Source organism: Eptesicus fuscus, chromosome 9 (genome assembly GCF_027574615.1).
Source record: "Eptesicus fuscus isolate TK198812 chromosome 9, DD_ASM_mEF_20220401, whole genome shotgun sequence".
NCBI classification, from domain to species: Eukaryota; Metazoa; Chordata; class Mammalia; order Chiroptera; family Vespertilionidae; genus Eptesicus; species Eptesicus fuscus.
Genome location: NC_072481.1, coordinates 46655740 through 46671992, shown reverse-complemented (window position 1 = coordinate 46671992; position 16253 = coordinate 46655740). Strand labels below are relative to the sequence as shown.

General features: G+C 41.4%; 1 protein-coding gene across 2 annotated transcripts in view; it reads right to left on the bottom strand.

Moving 5' to 3' along the window:
- The window catches only part of PDE4B (phosphodiesterase 4B), a 434463-nt gene that overhangs the window by 359886 nt on the left and 58324 nt on the right, over positions 1-16253 (bottom strand). The window contains exon 1 of one of the 2 annotated variants that reach the window (XM_008139401.3): positions 96-331. The exons of the other annotated variant lie outside the window; for it this stretch is intronic. Coding sequence (XP_008137623.1) covers positions 96-331 — 236 coding nt within the window. Of the gene's footprint in view, positions 1-95; positions 332-16253 lie in introns of those variants that run through there. 2 annotated transcript variants of the gene reach the window in all.

Here is a 16253-nt window from a genome sequence, read left to right as displayed (position 1 = left end):
TATAAACAAAACTCAAATGTTCTATACTCTACACTTCGAAATCATTGCTTACTAATGAAAAGCACTAGTGTAGACAGTTCCAAATCGCATCTTACCACGTATGAGCCACAGTGAAGCGACGCCGCTGCCGAATGCTTTTATTCACCAGCAACTTTCTGAAAAAGCATGGTGAGTTCCTGGGTGAACTGCGTGGAGAAATTTTAGGAGATGTAGGTCTGTTTCCCGTTGGTCTCGGAAGCTCAAGTTCTAAGTGCATTTGCTCCTTGAAAGTCTTGATGCAAACCTCAGGTTCAGAAGCAGTAAGTTCCTTGGAAGAATTTTTTGCTGTCATGTCTTATGTGGAGCGCTAGCTTTCACCATCCAAAACAAAAACCTCAAACATACCAGAGACACAGCTGCAGGTTAGGAGGCTGGTTAAGTCTGCAAACTATTTCCAGTTTAATTTTGGAAGCCGAGGCTCCAGTGTATGAACTGCTCAGAGCAAGAGCAGCATACTCGAAGAATGGCAAGTCAGGCTGTCACAAGGAGCTTTATCAGCCCGGCTTTGCCTCTGAAAATGCGCCAAAGTGCTTCCTATGTCAGTAGCCTCCTGGTGGATGAGGTTTGTCTGCAAGCTACACACTGACACTCACTGAATTCATTCAGTTGACTATATCAACTAATGAAATATTCATAAGGCTTTCTGATAAATCCTTTGCATGTATATTTTAAAAAATCTTATCAAAAAGCTGCATTCACCAACGGACAATAAGCAAAACCTAGCCGCCTGGTCACTTGTTTTGTTCTCACAAAGAGCAGAACCAGAGCCCGTCAGCCTGTGTGGTGTTTAAAGTCTTCATTCAGAATTATCTTGCTCCGCAAATGCACACAACAGTAACTCCACCTACCAAATGCTTATTGGCCCAGGATTATTTAAACAACTGCACTCTGTTTCCCCCTGAACAACACTCTCCATTGCTCAGATTTTCACAAAATTTGTGAAGCTACTGTCCTCACCAGAGTGAAAACATTAAATCAGGGATTGTCGGAAAGCCTAGCTAAAACAGCCCCCCAGATTCCAGTGCTGAATGAAAGAGCTGATTTGCTGAATTTTTTTTTCCCTCCCTTCTCCTGAAGATCCAAGACAGCATCAATATAAAAAGTGTCAGCTAACAGGAAAGCACTGGATTTGGTTCATTCCCCTGAGGAATTTAAAGTTAATCTTTATTCCAATAAACATTACCCTCATTCTTCTGTTTAAGCTCATTGTTCATGGGTTGCCCACAGCAGCCTCTCCTTTAGATACAAAATCACTGCTGAAAGCCAAAGCTTCCCAGAATGGAAATGGAGGTAATAACTCCCAGTTCAAGTGTGGAGTCCAAGGTCAAGAAGTACCCTTATGCTTGTGTGTGTGCAAGTAGGTGTACAAACACTGTCTGTAGATGGGTATATTTACTTGCAATTGTGTGTGGTTGTGTATTTTGTTCACAAAGACATGCAAATGAGATACATGGGCAGGAGAGTCCCCAAAATGCCTCAAGTTCTAAAGCAGATCACTGTAACCTGAATTCGCAACCTCTGTACTTTGAAAGGCATGAGGAAGTAAAAAGAACACTGTGGTGCTCGAAGTGTACGGATGTTGTGAAAAGTTTGCACTGGCAATGACTGCCACCAGGGCCAGCCTCATCTCACACAGATTTGAAAAAGCAGAACTAGGGCTGGTCAGCAAGAGTGACAGGTAAGGATTCACAGTAAGACCTCAGTGAAAAGGGGAGACATTTGGTTTTTTCCTCTAAGGTGTGAGGACTTCCACCTTAATAAAGTCGTTCATGTATGTCATATACTATGGCTGAATAGCTAAAGGGCTGGATAAGAGCATACCCAACCTATAGGAAAATAGAAACCCCCACACCAGCCCTTGGGGAAAGTGATCCTATATAATAAAATGCAAATATATAATATGCAAATAGACAGAATAGCAAACAACCAGAACACCAAACAACCAGTTGATATGACATGCGCTGACCACCAGGGGGGGTGTGCGGAACATGGCAGGTGTTGACTGCAGCAGGATGGTGGAGCAGGTGAGCAGGGGTGCCAGACCAAGGCGGGGCACCGGTCACTGTCATCGGGGCGAGCCTCTGGTGGTTACTGAAAATTCTTTGCTCCCGTGTGCCACAGTCCCATCTGGTGCTTGCACCTGCTGCTGGCGCCGGCCCCGCTCACACCCATAGCCAGAGCTGCCACTCGCACCCGCTGCCAGTGCCCGGCACTAGTCCTGATCACTTGGTGCCATCAGCAGGTATGAGCAGTGGCTGCCAGTCCTAATCCTAATTGCCCCTGAGGGCTTCTCCACCACCCCATGCTCCTGAAGGGTGATCAGGGCAGTAGCCGCTGCTTGCACCTGCTGACAGTGCTGGCCCTGCTTGCACCCACTGTTGCCTCTGGCCTCAATCGCTCCGCGCCAACAGCGGGTGTGAGCAGGGCCAGTGCCATCAGTGAGTGGGAACAGCAGTGGTGGGAGCAGGGCTGCCGGCAGCCAGGGGACCGGGGGCCATGGAGGGAGGGGCCAGGAGGGGGCACAGAGGATGAGCTGAGACCTGTCCCTGTGCCCACTGCAGCCTCACAGCCCACAGTTCCTTTCAAGGTGCATAAATTCATGCACTGAGCCCCTAGTTCCAACATAATAGGAAGGATATGACCTCTTAGTTTACAGGTGGTACCTTGAAGAAATATTGATGTTTTAATAATACATTAAAATACAATATCAGGAACAAATGCACAGTTATAGAATTTTATAGTTCAAGTGAATCACCTTGTTCAGCTCATTTCAAAGACAAAAGCACAGATGTAGAGAAGTTCAGTGACTTGTCCAAAGTTATATTTGTAGCTGATTTTAGAGCTAAAGCAAGAACCCAGGCTTTCTAACTCCCAGTTGAGTACTTTTATTATATGATAAAAAGAGGTAAAATAGTCATTGTGTGCAACTAGGCCCCAAGACATGTTCTTTATATATTTGAAGATATTTTAACTGTCCTATTTAAGAATAAATTGTTAGCCCAGCAGGTATGGATCAGTGGTTGAGCATTGACCCATGAACCAGAAGGTCATAGTTAAGTTCCCACTCAGGGCACATGCCTGGGTTGCTGGCTCAATCCTGAGTGTGGGGCATACAGGAGGTAGCCAATCTATTGAAGATTCTTTCTCATAATTGATATTTCTATCTCTCTCCTTCTCCCTTCCTCTCTTTGAAATCAATAAAAAAAATATATATATATATATATATATATATATATATATATATATATACACACACACACACACACACACACACACACACACTAGAGGCCCAGTGCATGAAATTCGTGCACTGCGGGGGTGTCCCTCAGCCCAGCCTGCACCCTCTACAATCTGGGACCCCTCGGGGGTTGTCCGACTACCAGCAGTCGGACATCCCTCTTACAATCCGGGACTGCTGGCTCCCAACTGCTCACCTGCCTACCAACCTGATCACCCCCTAACCACACCCCTGCCAGCCAAATCACCCCCAACTGCTCTCCCCTGCCAGCCTGGTCACCCCCACTGCCCTCCCCTGCCGGCCTGGTCCCGCACAACTGCCCTCCCCTGCTGGCCTGGTCATCCCTAAATGCCCTCTCCTGCTGGCCTAATTGCCTACAACTACCCTCCCCTGCTGGCCATCTTGTAGCGACCATCTTTGATCACATGGGGCGGCCATCTTGTGCGAGGACGTAAGGGTCAATTTGCATATTATCTCTTTATTATATAGGATTATATAGGATATGTGTGTGTATATATACATATATATTATTTAAAAAGAATAGGTTGTTAGTGATATTATAAGGGACATATGGTTAATGCTGTCTATTATTTACTGAATTATGAAATCAAAGTTAGGCCTTTCCTTCAACAATAATGTGATTTAAAGCTAGGACATGAGAATATGTGATTAAAAAAAAATAGCAATTGGAAGTCACTAAGGTATATTTCATATTCACTCTTTAAAGGCTGCCAAAATATAGTAAGTATTTAAGAATTTTTTTCTACTCAAATTATGGCAAATTTCACAACCCAGATTTAGCTATATCTAAACTGGGGTTCAGATAAGGAAATGTTGACATAAACTTACTTAAGGTAGCAGCATAATGGTGCAATTATAATTACTTTCCAATTCTTATCATCAATTTATGTGACATTATGACATTTCACATTACTCTTCACTTTTTCTACTATGACAGACAATGTCCCAGTTAAAGAAATTTTGAAAATAATCCTAAGAAATAAAATTCTCAAAAATATGTAAAGTCTGTTAACTCTTTCTACTCTAGACCACATTTAGGAATACTCAAGACAATTGAAATCTGAAACTTAAAAGGTAATCAGACTACTTTAAAGTCTGAATAAGTTATCTCTGAGAGGAGGAAATTCATCTGTACAGGTAAATGCATAAAAATTAGTTTCTAGAATCAAAAGAAAAACTAGACTCTGTTAAATATTGAAATCAAAGATGAATCTTGACAGTAGAAAATAGGAGATGGTATCTAAGAAAAAGTAAACAAAATCACAGTAAAAGTAGATAAATTCCTTCTTTGTTTTAGTCAAGAATACAGTGTTTTCAGAGAGATAATCAGGAGAACAGTAGAAACAGCCAAGAAGAAAGTAGAGTTTGTGTGCCCTTCTGAGTGCTCAGGAAGATGCTAAAGAACCAAAGTGAAAACCTTCCAACACACATGTAATGCTTAACTCTTGACACCACAAACGGAGAAATAAGTAATTCTGATTCAGTTTATTTGTGTGCAGATAGTTGCCTTTAGGAATTATTTAAGAATTTCAATTATAGCTATGTCTTCACCTTTAACCCTTTGCACTTGCTTGCTTTTTTCTTGATTCCTTTATTCTAATGCTAACCGTGTCGAGTCACACTCGACATCCGAGTGCAAAAGGTTAATATGAAATTCCTGATATCCACATCCATCTAAACAATAAGAATTAAAAATTTACCATAATAAAATATAATTAAAGGATCTGAGTATAGTTATATGATCAATAACTATCAATAAGGAATCATTCATATGTACTATGGACAAATTGATAATTTTATTTTTTTTATTTTTTATCAAATTTAAATGGAAAGCAACACGGGCCCCATTGTGTAATAGTTAGCACTCTGGACTCTAAATGGAAAGCAAATTAAGGGCAACCAAACAAAATGATAAATTTATACTGCAAGTATAACGTTGTTATTTTTTTAAAGGTAATAGCTGTACAATCAAATTATTTTAAATAAACAATTACATTATTTTTCATTCAATACCTTTCAAACATTAAAAGTTAACCTGGAATAAATTTTCTTGGAACTGAGTAATTTTTAACTAATTGTCATTATGAAACTATAGTAATTTAAAGGCACATATAGTATTTAAAGATTTAAACATATAAAATTTAAAGATTCTGTGAATACAAAGCTAGACATTTGAGAAGACAGTTTATTCAGAAGCTTCTTTTTAAAGAGGAATAGATTTAGGACTCAATATTAACAGAATTAAATTATTGTTGTTTATATCTATATTTATTTCACTATCCAGCTCTCTTTTTCTAAACAACACACCATTTGAGCACAGCCATTAGACTCTATTTAATTAAAGATACACAAGCTCTTCTTTTAGTCGGACAAAGGAATAAGTGAATACAGATCACCACAAAAACAACAGCCTCTTTGAACATAATTTTTGCTCACCATGGATAGTAACTTCTCCCAATTTCTCAATTTCAGTTTGAAGAAATGGAATTAGAGGTGTATTCTAATATGATTGAAGAAATATAACATTCAACTGAATTGAAATAGTTGTCTAGCCATCTTGGGAAAGAATAATTAACTGACCATTCTTAAGAAATAAGGGATTATGGAGAAGTGGTTTACATTTATTGCATACCTACTTGTGCCAGTTATTGTTGTAAACCAGGCGTCCTCAAACTACGGCCCGCGGGTCACATGCGGGTGTTTTTGCCATTTTGTTTTTTTACTTCAAAATAAGATATGTGCAGTGTGCATAGGAATTTGTTCATAGTTTTTTTAAACTATAGTCCGGCCCTCCAACGGTCTGAGGGACAGTGAACTAGCCCCCTGTTTAAAAAGTTTGAGGACCGCTGTTGTAAACATTTTAATTAGTTCATTTGGTCCTCATTGTAAACATATCAGACAAGTACTGTTGAAGCCCTTGTTGGATTCCCCATGGTACTCAACTATGATGTCCATTAGGGCTGGGCTGAGTCTTGTTCATTTCTAAAATATGGAACAGACTCTGGCATAGTATAGATACTCAATAAATATTTGTAGACTGAATGCACATGATTTTGCCCATTTTTAGATGAGAAAATTAAGACATAAAACTGTATAGCTTCTAAGGAGTCAATCTTATACCAAGTTTTTTATTTTTTTAAATATTTTTATTATTGACTAGAGGCCTGGTGCACGAAATTCGTGCATGGGGGGGTGTGTGGACATCAGCCCAGCATGCACCCTCTCCAATCTGGGACCCCTCGAGGGATGTCCAACTGCCTGTTTAGGCCCGACCCCAGTAGGATCGGGCCTAAACAGGCAGTCAGACATCCCTCTCACAATCCAGGACTGCTGGCTCCCAACTGCTCGCCTGCCTGCCTTCCTGATTGCCCCTAACCGCTTCTGCCTGCCAGCCTGATCACCCCCTAACCACTCCTCTGCCAGCCTGATTGATGCCTAACTGCTCCTCTGCCAGCCTATTTGCCCCTAACTGCCCTCCCCTGCAGGCATGGTCCCCCCCAACTGCTCTCCCCTGCTGACCTGATTGCCCACAACTGCCCTCCCTTGTAGGCCTGGTCCCTTTCAAACTTCAAAGTTTCTTCGTCCCCCAACTGCCCTTCCCTGCAGGCCCAGTTGCCCCCAACTTCCCTCCTCTGCCAGCCTGGTCACCCCTAACTGCCCTCCCCTACAGGCTGGATAACCCCCAAATGCCATCCCTTGCAGGCCTGGTCCCTCCCAAATGCCCTCCCTTGCTGACCTGATTGCCCACAATTGCCCTCCCTTGTTGGCCTGGTCCCTCCCAACCGCCCTCTCCTCCTGGCCATTTTGTGGCAGCCATCTTGTGTCCACATGGGGGCAGCCACTTTGTGTGTTGGAGTGATGGTCAATTTGCATATTACTCTTTTATTAGATAGGATAGAGGCCTGGTGCATGGGTGGGGGCCAGCTGGTTTGCCCTGAAGGGTGTCCCGGATCAGGGGGCGGTTCCCTTGGGGCATGGGGCGGCCTGGGTGAGGGGCCTGTGGTGGTTTGCAGGCTGGCCATGCCCCCTGGTGACTCAAGCGGAGGCCCTGGTATCTGGGATTTATTTATCTTCTATAATTGAAACTTTGTAGCCTTGAGCGGAGCCAAGCCTCCTGCTCGCTCCGTGGCCGCAGACATTTTTTTGGGATTTATTTATCTTCTATAATTGAAACTTTGTAGCCTCGAGTGGAGGCCTAGGCCAGCCAGGGTGTGCGGAAAGCTTGGCTTCCTCCATTACCAGGGAAACCCAAGCCTCCTGCTCGCTCTGTGGTTGCAGCCATCTTGGTTGGGTTAATTTGCCTACTCACTCCTGATTGGCTGGTGGGCGTGGCTTGTGGGTATAGCAGTGTGATGGTTAATTTGCATTTTACTCTTTTATTAGATAGGATTTCAGAAAGGAAGGGAGAGGAGAGAGAGAGAGAGAAACATCAATGATGAGAAAGAATCACTGATCTGAGCCTCCTGCATGCCCCTCACTAGGGATCAAGCCTGCAACTCAAGAATGTGCCGTGACTGAGAATCGAACTGTGACCACCTGGTTCATAGGTCAATGCTTAAACACTGAGCCATGCCAGCTGGTCTACACCAAGCTTTTTATAACATTAGACTAGAGGCCTGGTGCATGAAATTTGTGCAGGGGGGCAGGGGGATTCCCTCAGCCCAGCCTGCACCCTCTCCAATCCAGGATTGCTGGCTCCTAACTGCTCGCCTGCCTTCCTGCCTGATTGCCCCTAACTGCCTCTGCCTGCCAGCCTGATGCCCTTAACTGCTCCCTGCTAGCCTGATCGCCCCTAACTGCCCACCCTTGCCAGCCTGATTGCCTCTAACTACCTCTGCCTCAGCCCCTGCCACCATGGCTTTGTCCAGAAGGACATCTGCAAGATGTCCAGTCTAATTAGCATATTACCCTTTTATTAGTATAGATACTTAATGAGACAGAAGAGAGAATGCATGCTTGCAGAGTGGTCAGATCATGTCACTGAAAGTATATCTTCACAAGTAGTGAATGTCCTTGAGTCTGAAATTATCTAGCATGTTATTTTCATAAGAAGATATGAATATCAGCCACATGATATTATTTTATTACTCATCATTGGTAAAATTGTATTCCATAAAGATCATTTTTAACCTATGCCACCTAGCAATGTCACCTGAATCCTAAGTGGAAAGTTGAAAGCTTATGCCCAAGATGCTTAAGTATGGTATTATAAGTTCTTATATATATATATATATATATATATATATATATATATATATAAATAAATAATTAATTTTTTTACAGAGAGGAAGAGAGGGGGATAGAGAGTTAGAAACATCGATGAGAGAGAAACATCAATCAGCTGCCTCTTGCACACCCCTTACTGGGGATGTGCCCGCAACCAAGGTACATGCCCCTGACCTGGAATCAAACCCGGGACTCTTCAGTCTGCAGGCCGACGCTCTATCCACTGAGCCAAACCAGTTTCGGTGGTATTATAGGTTCTTAATAGATGGTCCTATTCTAGAAAGAAAAGCCTTCCAGTGACTCCTCATTACACTCAGAGTAAAAGTCTACACCATGGCCTAGAAAGCCATCTAACTTTTTTCCATTCTCATCTCAGTACCTCTTTGACTTCACCTCCTTCTACTCTCCCACTTGCTCTTTCTGCTCCAGCCTCACTGGCCTCATTTTTGTTGATTGAACATGTCATGAAAGTTTCTTCATCCCCAAGATACTTGTATGCCTGGCTTGTCCCCTCATCTCTTTTCAGGGTTTGCCCAAATATATTTGCTTGATGAAGCCTTCCCCAATCACCATATTTAAAGGAAAATCCCCATGCTGCATTATTTTTCTTCATAGTACTTGTAAACATATGTATTACTTATTGTCTGGTTTATTATCATTTATTACCTCTAGAATTTAAGTTCCATGTGGGCAAGAACTTTATTTTATTCAATCTTATCATCGCAATTCCCAGAATTGTACTTGCCATATAGTAGTGTAGTTTTTTAAGGTGGGGGTTTTTTCATCTATGTTCATCAGGGATATAGGCCTGTAATTTTCTTTTCTTGTGGCATCCGCACCTGGTTTTGGTAACAGTGTAATTCTGGCCTCATAAAATGGGATTGGAAGAGTTCCCTCTTCTTCTGTTTTTTGTTTGTTTGTTTAAGAGTTTGAGAAGGATTAGTATAGTGGGTATTTAAATAAGTATTTGTTGAATAAATAAGTGGATGATCTTCTAAATGCAGACTAAGATAAAGGACCAGGACATCAGATTGAAATAGGACAAACCACCTCAAATTAGAGCAAGAGCTGTAACAACATTAAGCAGTAAACCTTTCACAATTTTATGTATCATTTTATGTAGTTTTCACTGCCTGAAGTGTTGCATCTCCATTTTCTTTGCCAAGAATACTATGTCTCATCCATCAAGGCTAAACTCAAATGAGAACTCTTCAGTGAAATCTTCCCCAGCTTCTATAGGCAGAGTCAGCTGTTTGATACCATCTGTACTCCGACAGCCCTGAACTAATCTCTCAGAATGTTTCATCATATATCACAGTACATACTTTCTTGTGTGTCCTGAACTAACCTACAAGCTCTCCAAGGAATAAACTATTTTATTATCTTTATGTCCCCAGAATCTGATATTGCATCCTAATTAATTTTTATTTATTGAAAAAATAAATAGAAAATTAATATAGTGCCCCAAATCATGCTCTCCTATTAGCCCTGGATTTTTCTTACTGTCTGGAGAGCAAGCCCAGTTAATATTCTAATCTCCTTTTTTAAAATATATTTTATTGATTTTTTTTTTTATAGAGAGAGGAAGGGAGAGGGATAGAGAGCTAGAAACATCAATGAGAGAGAAACATCGATCAGCTGCCTCTTGCACATCTCCTATTGGGGATGTGCCCGCAACCAAGGTACATGCCCTTGACCGGAATCGAACATGGGACCTTTCAGTCCACAGGCCGACACTCTATCCACTGAGCCAAACCAGTTAGGCCTATTCTAATGTCTTGTATTTAAATTTACAAAAGATCCCTAAATGAGCTTCTTAAATCATTGCTATGCTTGCCATTTTAATTAGCATGTCTTTGTTCTTTTAAAATATTATTATTATTGTCATCATCATCATTATTACTAGAGGCCTGGTGCATGAAATTAGTGCATGGTGTGTGTGGGGGGGTCCCCTTAGCCCAGCCTGCACCCTCTCCAATCCGGGCCTAAACCGGCAGTTAGACATCCCTCTCACAATCCTGGACTGCTGGCTCCTAATTGCTCACCAGCTGGCCTGCCTGGTTGCCCCTAACTGCCCCTCCCCAGCCAGCCTGATAGCCACTCACTGCCTCCCCTGCTGGCCTGGTCACCCCTAACTGCCTTCCGCTGCCAGCCAGGTCACCCCTAACTGCCCCCCGCTGCCAGCCAGGTCACCCCCAACTGCCCCCTCCCTGCTGGCCTGGTCACCCCTTACTGCCCCCTCTGCTGACCTGGTTGCCTCCAACTATCCCCCCCTCTGGCCTAGTTGCCTCTCACTGCCCCCCCCCCTCCGCCAACCTAATATCCTCCAACTGATCCCCCTGCTGGCTTGGTCACCCCCAACTGCACCCCCTGCCAGCCTGGTCACCCCTAACTGCCCCCCCACCCCCCCGCTGGCCTGGTTGCCTCTTACTGCCCCTCTGCTGGCCTGGCCGCCCCCAACTGCCTCCCTTTGCTGGCCTGGTCACACCTAACTGGCTCCCCCTGGTCAGCCTGGTCGCCCCCAACTGCCGCCCCTGCCAGCCTGGTCACCCCTCACGGCCCCCCCACTGACCTGGTCGCTCCACACAGCCTGCTGTTCAGTTGTTTTTTGGTTATCCCTCACTAACCTCCCTGCCGGCCTGGTCACAGGCAGCCATCTTGTGAGGGTGTGAGGGTTATTTGCATATCACCTCTTTATTATATAGGAGTATTTATTCACATCCTCAATGCAGTACAGAAGCACAGTACCCATGTGCAGCAATCTCTATTCATTGGGTGGTGTACACGTAGGATAGCCTTGCTTGGTTCTCTTCTTACAGTGCTTTCTGGCTTTGGCAGGGTAATTAGGTGCTTCTTTCACAAGACATATTCTGTGAAGGCATATTGCACAGACAAAAATACTAAGGAAGCTCTTTGTTTCCTAGATCATGGTTAACATCAAGATATATTAGCAGGGATGATTCAGACACCTAAATGCAAGAAAAGAAACTGTTCCTATGGTAGGTATTTTAAAATCTGCATTAAAAAAGGGCACTCCAGTTCCCAAAGATAATACTAACTTGTCAGCAAATTACCTAAAAGGATGATTTCAAATGAATAGGCTATTAGGGACATATATGTTAAAAACAAAGGCACATTTGGGAAAACCTCTTTCTCTAAAAATCAGCTTGTATCTTTTTATTATTTCCTACAATGTCAGCAGTCTTCTGTGAAATATGTAAGAAAAAATGATATAGTATTAATCTACATTTAAAAATTTTAATGTAAATAATTATCTGTATAAAAACGATTAACTATGATACCAGAGAGATCATAGAAAGAATATAGCACATATGAAAATGAAACCAATTCACTCCATTGCTCTTAAAAAGAGAACAATATTCAGAAATTCATTTTATGTTTAAGTGTATATTTGCAAGCTACTTTACAGAAAAAATACTTTCTTAAATTAATATCTTAATACTATGAGTTTAAAAACAGTACAGAATAAACGTTAATATGGAAAATGCTTCTAAAATACCAGCTTAGATCAAGATTGACTAACTTAATTTCAAGATTTGTTTGTTTGTTTACTACATATTCTGTTAATTTCTGTTCATATCATAAATTTTAAAAATTTAATAACATTAATGATGAATTTTTAATTTATAATGAAAAAATAGAATTTTACCTATCAAGACTGGCTATGAAGTTCTAGTATTAAGAAGTAACTCAAGCCCTAGCTGGTTTGGCTCAGTGGATAGAGCATCGGCCTGTGGACTGAAGGGTTCTGGGTTCGATTTTGGTCAAGGGTAAATGCCGGGGTTGTGGGCTCGATCCCCATTGGTGGTGGTGGGGGAGGGGTGTACAGGAGACAGCCAATCAATGATTCTCTCTCATCATTGATGTTTCTGACTTTCTCTCCCTCTCCTATCCTCTCTGAAATCAATTAAAAAATATATTCTTTAAAAAAGAAGTAACTCAAATTTAATTTCATATAAATGTTTCATACCACCGAAACAGTGCAATATTAGCTTATGTAAAATCCAAGACTGAAGACATATTAAAGGCAAGCATGCTAAGTTTTATAGCAAAGACTTTTAAATAGAATGTTTATTTTTGTAAAGCATCCTTAGTTGCTTTTTTGTCTGTATTGTTTTATTTTTAAATTTATCATACAAGATTGACCTTTTGGTGCAGTTTTCTATGAAATTTAACATATGTTGATTCCTGTAAAAACTACCAGAAATAGGATATGGAGCAGTTCTGTCACACCCCTCCCCCACCCGCCCCAAACTGTCTTGGGCTTTACCTCTCTAGTCATATTCTCCTCCCACTCCTAATCCATAGCAAGCTGTATCTATGCTCCATCACTACAGTTTTATAATTTCAATAATGTCATTTATATGGAATCACACAGTACTTAACTTTTTGAGACCAGCTTCATTTACTCAGCATGTCTTTCTTTTTTTTTTTTTTGGGGGGGGGGTCCTTAAGTTATATTTTATTTGTGTGTGTATATATATTGTATATATACTATATAATAAAAAGGTAATATGCAAATTGACCATCATGCCCTCACATAAAATGGCTGCCCCCATGCTTTCTTTCCATCGATATCTGCAAGTCCTATTCAAATATTACAACCACTGCTTTTTTTAAAATATATTCATTAGCTACATAGTTATTCAATCATGTGCTGCATGTGGAACACTTATTCAATTAAAATTGCAGAAATACAAACCCTAAGTTAGGGGTGGGGAACCTTTTTTCTGCCAAGAGCCATTTGGATATTTATAATATAATTCACAGGCCATACAAATTATCAACTTAAAAATTAGTCAAATATTTAATTAACTCATGTCTAATGCCTTGGTAGGGCCAGAACAAATGATTTCATGGGCCTTATATGGCCTGCAGGCTAGACATTTCCCACCCCTGCCCTAAGTAGTCCATGCAACAAAACTAAATAGAAACAAATCAGAGCCCCAAATTTCCTAAGAATATTTTTTTAATTATTGGAAAATGTCATATTAATTATTATTTCAACTAAATCTAAAATTTCAAACATTCTTTTTAGTAAATAGAGAAAAAAAAGAAAGAGATAGGAAGAACAAGAAGTTATGCACACACATGCATGAGAGAAATAGAATTGTCCCAAATTGATTAATTATTTTTAGGAAATATTTCCCTTGTTTATAAAGCAAAATTTTATTATTATATAGCTAACATAATGTCTTAACAGAATAAAATATAAGGTTAATATTCTTGTTCATATTAAAGAGTGAAGTAAATACATATTTTTGAAATAAGTAAATATTTCAAATATTTTCCAAACTAAATTTATTTAAACAGGTTTAAAATTTATTTAAATTACCATTTAAACAATTACAGTGAAATTTGGGGTTAGACAAAGTAGTTAAGATTTTGATGTGCAGAGTTTTCCTCTTAATAAAATCCCATACATATATCCTTTGGAATATATAACTTTGGCTTCTGAACATTTGTTTGTCATTAAAGAGGTAATGTCTGATAATTGGTAATTTAGAAAAATTAAAACCATTGGTAATAATAATATAAAAAGAGGTATAATGCAAATTGACCATCACACCCTCACAAAAGATAGCCAGCAGGGGAGGGCAGTTAGGGGTGACCAGGCTGGCAGGGGAGGGCAGTTGGGGGCAACCGGGCCAGCAGGGGAGGGCAGTTGGGAGCAATTGGGCTGGCAGGGGAGCAGATAGGTGTTGATCAGGCCAGCAGGGGAGTGGTTAGGGGCAATCAGGCAGGTAGGCAGACGAGTGGTTAGGAGCCAGCAGTCCCGGATTGTGAGAGGGATGTCTGACTGCCGGTTCAGGCCCAATCCCTATGAGATTGGGCCTGAACCGGCAGTCGGACATTCCCCAAGGGGTCCCAGATTGGAGAAGATGCAGGCTGGGCTGAGGGACACACACACCCATGCACAAATTTTTTGCACCGGGCCTCTAGAAAAAAAAAAAAAAAAAAAATATATATATATATATATATATATATATATATATATTCCAAATTATTACCATGAACACTTATTTTTTTATATTTCATTATTATTTATTTTTTAATTTTTTAAAATTTATTGGGATGACATTAGTTAATAAAATTATACAGTTTTCAAGTATACATTTCTATGATACATGTCCTTCATATTGCATTGTATTCCCACCACCCAAAGTCAAATCATCTTCTGTCACCATATATCTGAACCCCTTTATCCTTTACTACTACCTATCCCTTTCCCTCTGGTAACTACCACACTGTTTTCTGTGTCTATGAGTTTTTATTTGTTTTTCTTGTTTGTTCTTTTGTTGCTTTCAGTTTTATATGCCACATATGAGTGAAGTCATATGGTTCTTAACTTTTTCTCTCTTATTTTGCTTAGCATGATATTCTCAAGGTCCATGTTGCAAATGGCAGTATTTCATCTTTTCTTATGGTTCAGTAGAATTCTATTGATTCTTCCAATCCATAAACACAAAATACCTTTCCATTTCATTGTGTCTTTCTCAAGCTCTTTTCATAATGCTTTGTAGTTTTCAGTATATAGGTACTTCACATCCTTTGTTAAATTTATTCCTAGGTATTTTATTCTTGGTTGCAATTACAAAGGGATTTTTTTTTTCATTTCTTTTCCTGAAATTTCATTGTTAGTCTCTAAGAAAGTAATGGATTTTTGTACATTGATTTTTGTATCCTTTAACTGTACTGCATTTGTTTATAGTTTCTAATAGAATTTTGGTGGAGTCTTAGGGTTTTCTATATAAAGAATCAGGTTACAAACAAACAAAGAGGACATCTGTGATACTTTCACTAATAAAGATAAATTTTGGAAAAAGAATCAGTGTCATTTTTACTACTTCATTTCCAATTTGAATGCCTTTTATTTCTTTGTCTTGCCTGATTGTTCTGGCTAGGACTTCCAGTACTATCCTATATAATGAAAGGCTAATATGCAAATAGACCGAACGGCGGAACAACTGGAACAACTGAACAGCTGAACAACTGGTTGCTATGACATGTGCTGACCACCAGGAGTGTGCCTGGAACATGGTGGGTATCAACTGTGGCGGGATGGTGGAGCAGGTGAGCAGGCGCGCCAGCTGGTCGCTGTCATCGGGGTGAGCCTCTGGTGGTTACTGAAAATTCTTTGCTCCCATGTGCCACGGTCCTGCCCGGCGCTTGCACCTGCTGCCAGCACCAGCCCTGCTCACACCCGCAGTTGGTGCTGGAGCCACCATTTGCACCCGCTGCTGGCACCTGGTACTGGTCCCAATTGCTTGGCACTGTCATTGGGTGCGAGCAGCAGCTGCCAGCCCTGATCGTCCCTGAGGGCTTCTCTACTTCCCCCTGCACCTGAGGGGCGATCAGGGCAGCAGCCACTGCTCGAACCCACTGACGGCGCCAGCCCCACTCACACCCACTGCTGGTGCTGGCCCCAATCGCTCTGCACCGTCAGTGGGTGTGAGCAGAGCTGGCACCATCAGCAAATGGTAGAAGCTGCAGTGGGAGCAGGACTGCCAGCAGAGAGGGAACTGGGGCCTGCAGCAGGAAGAGCTGGGTGAGGGTGCAGAGGATGGGCCGATACCCACCCTGTGCCCACTGCAACCTCGGGGCCCACAGTTCCTTTCAAGGTGCACGAATTCGTGCACTGGTCCCCTAGTTTTGAATAAGAGTGGTGAGAGTGGACATCCTTGTCTTGTCCCTGATCTTAGAGAAA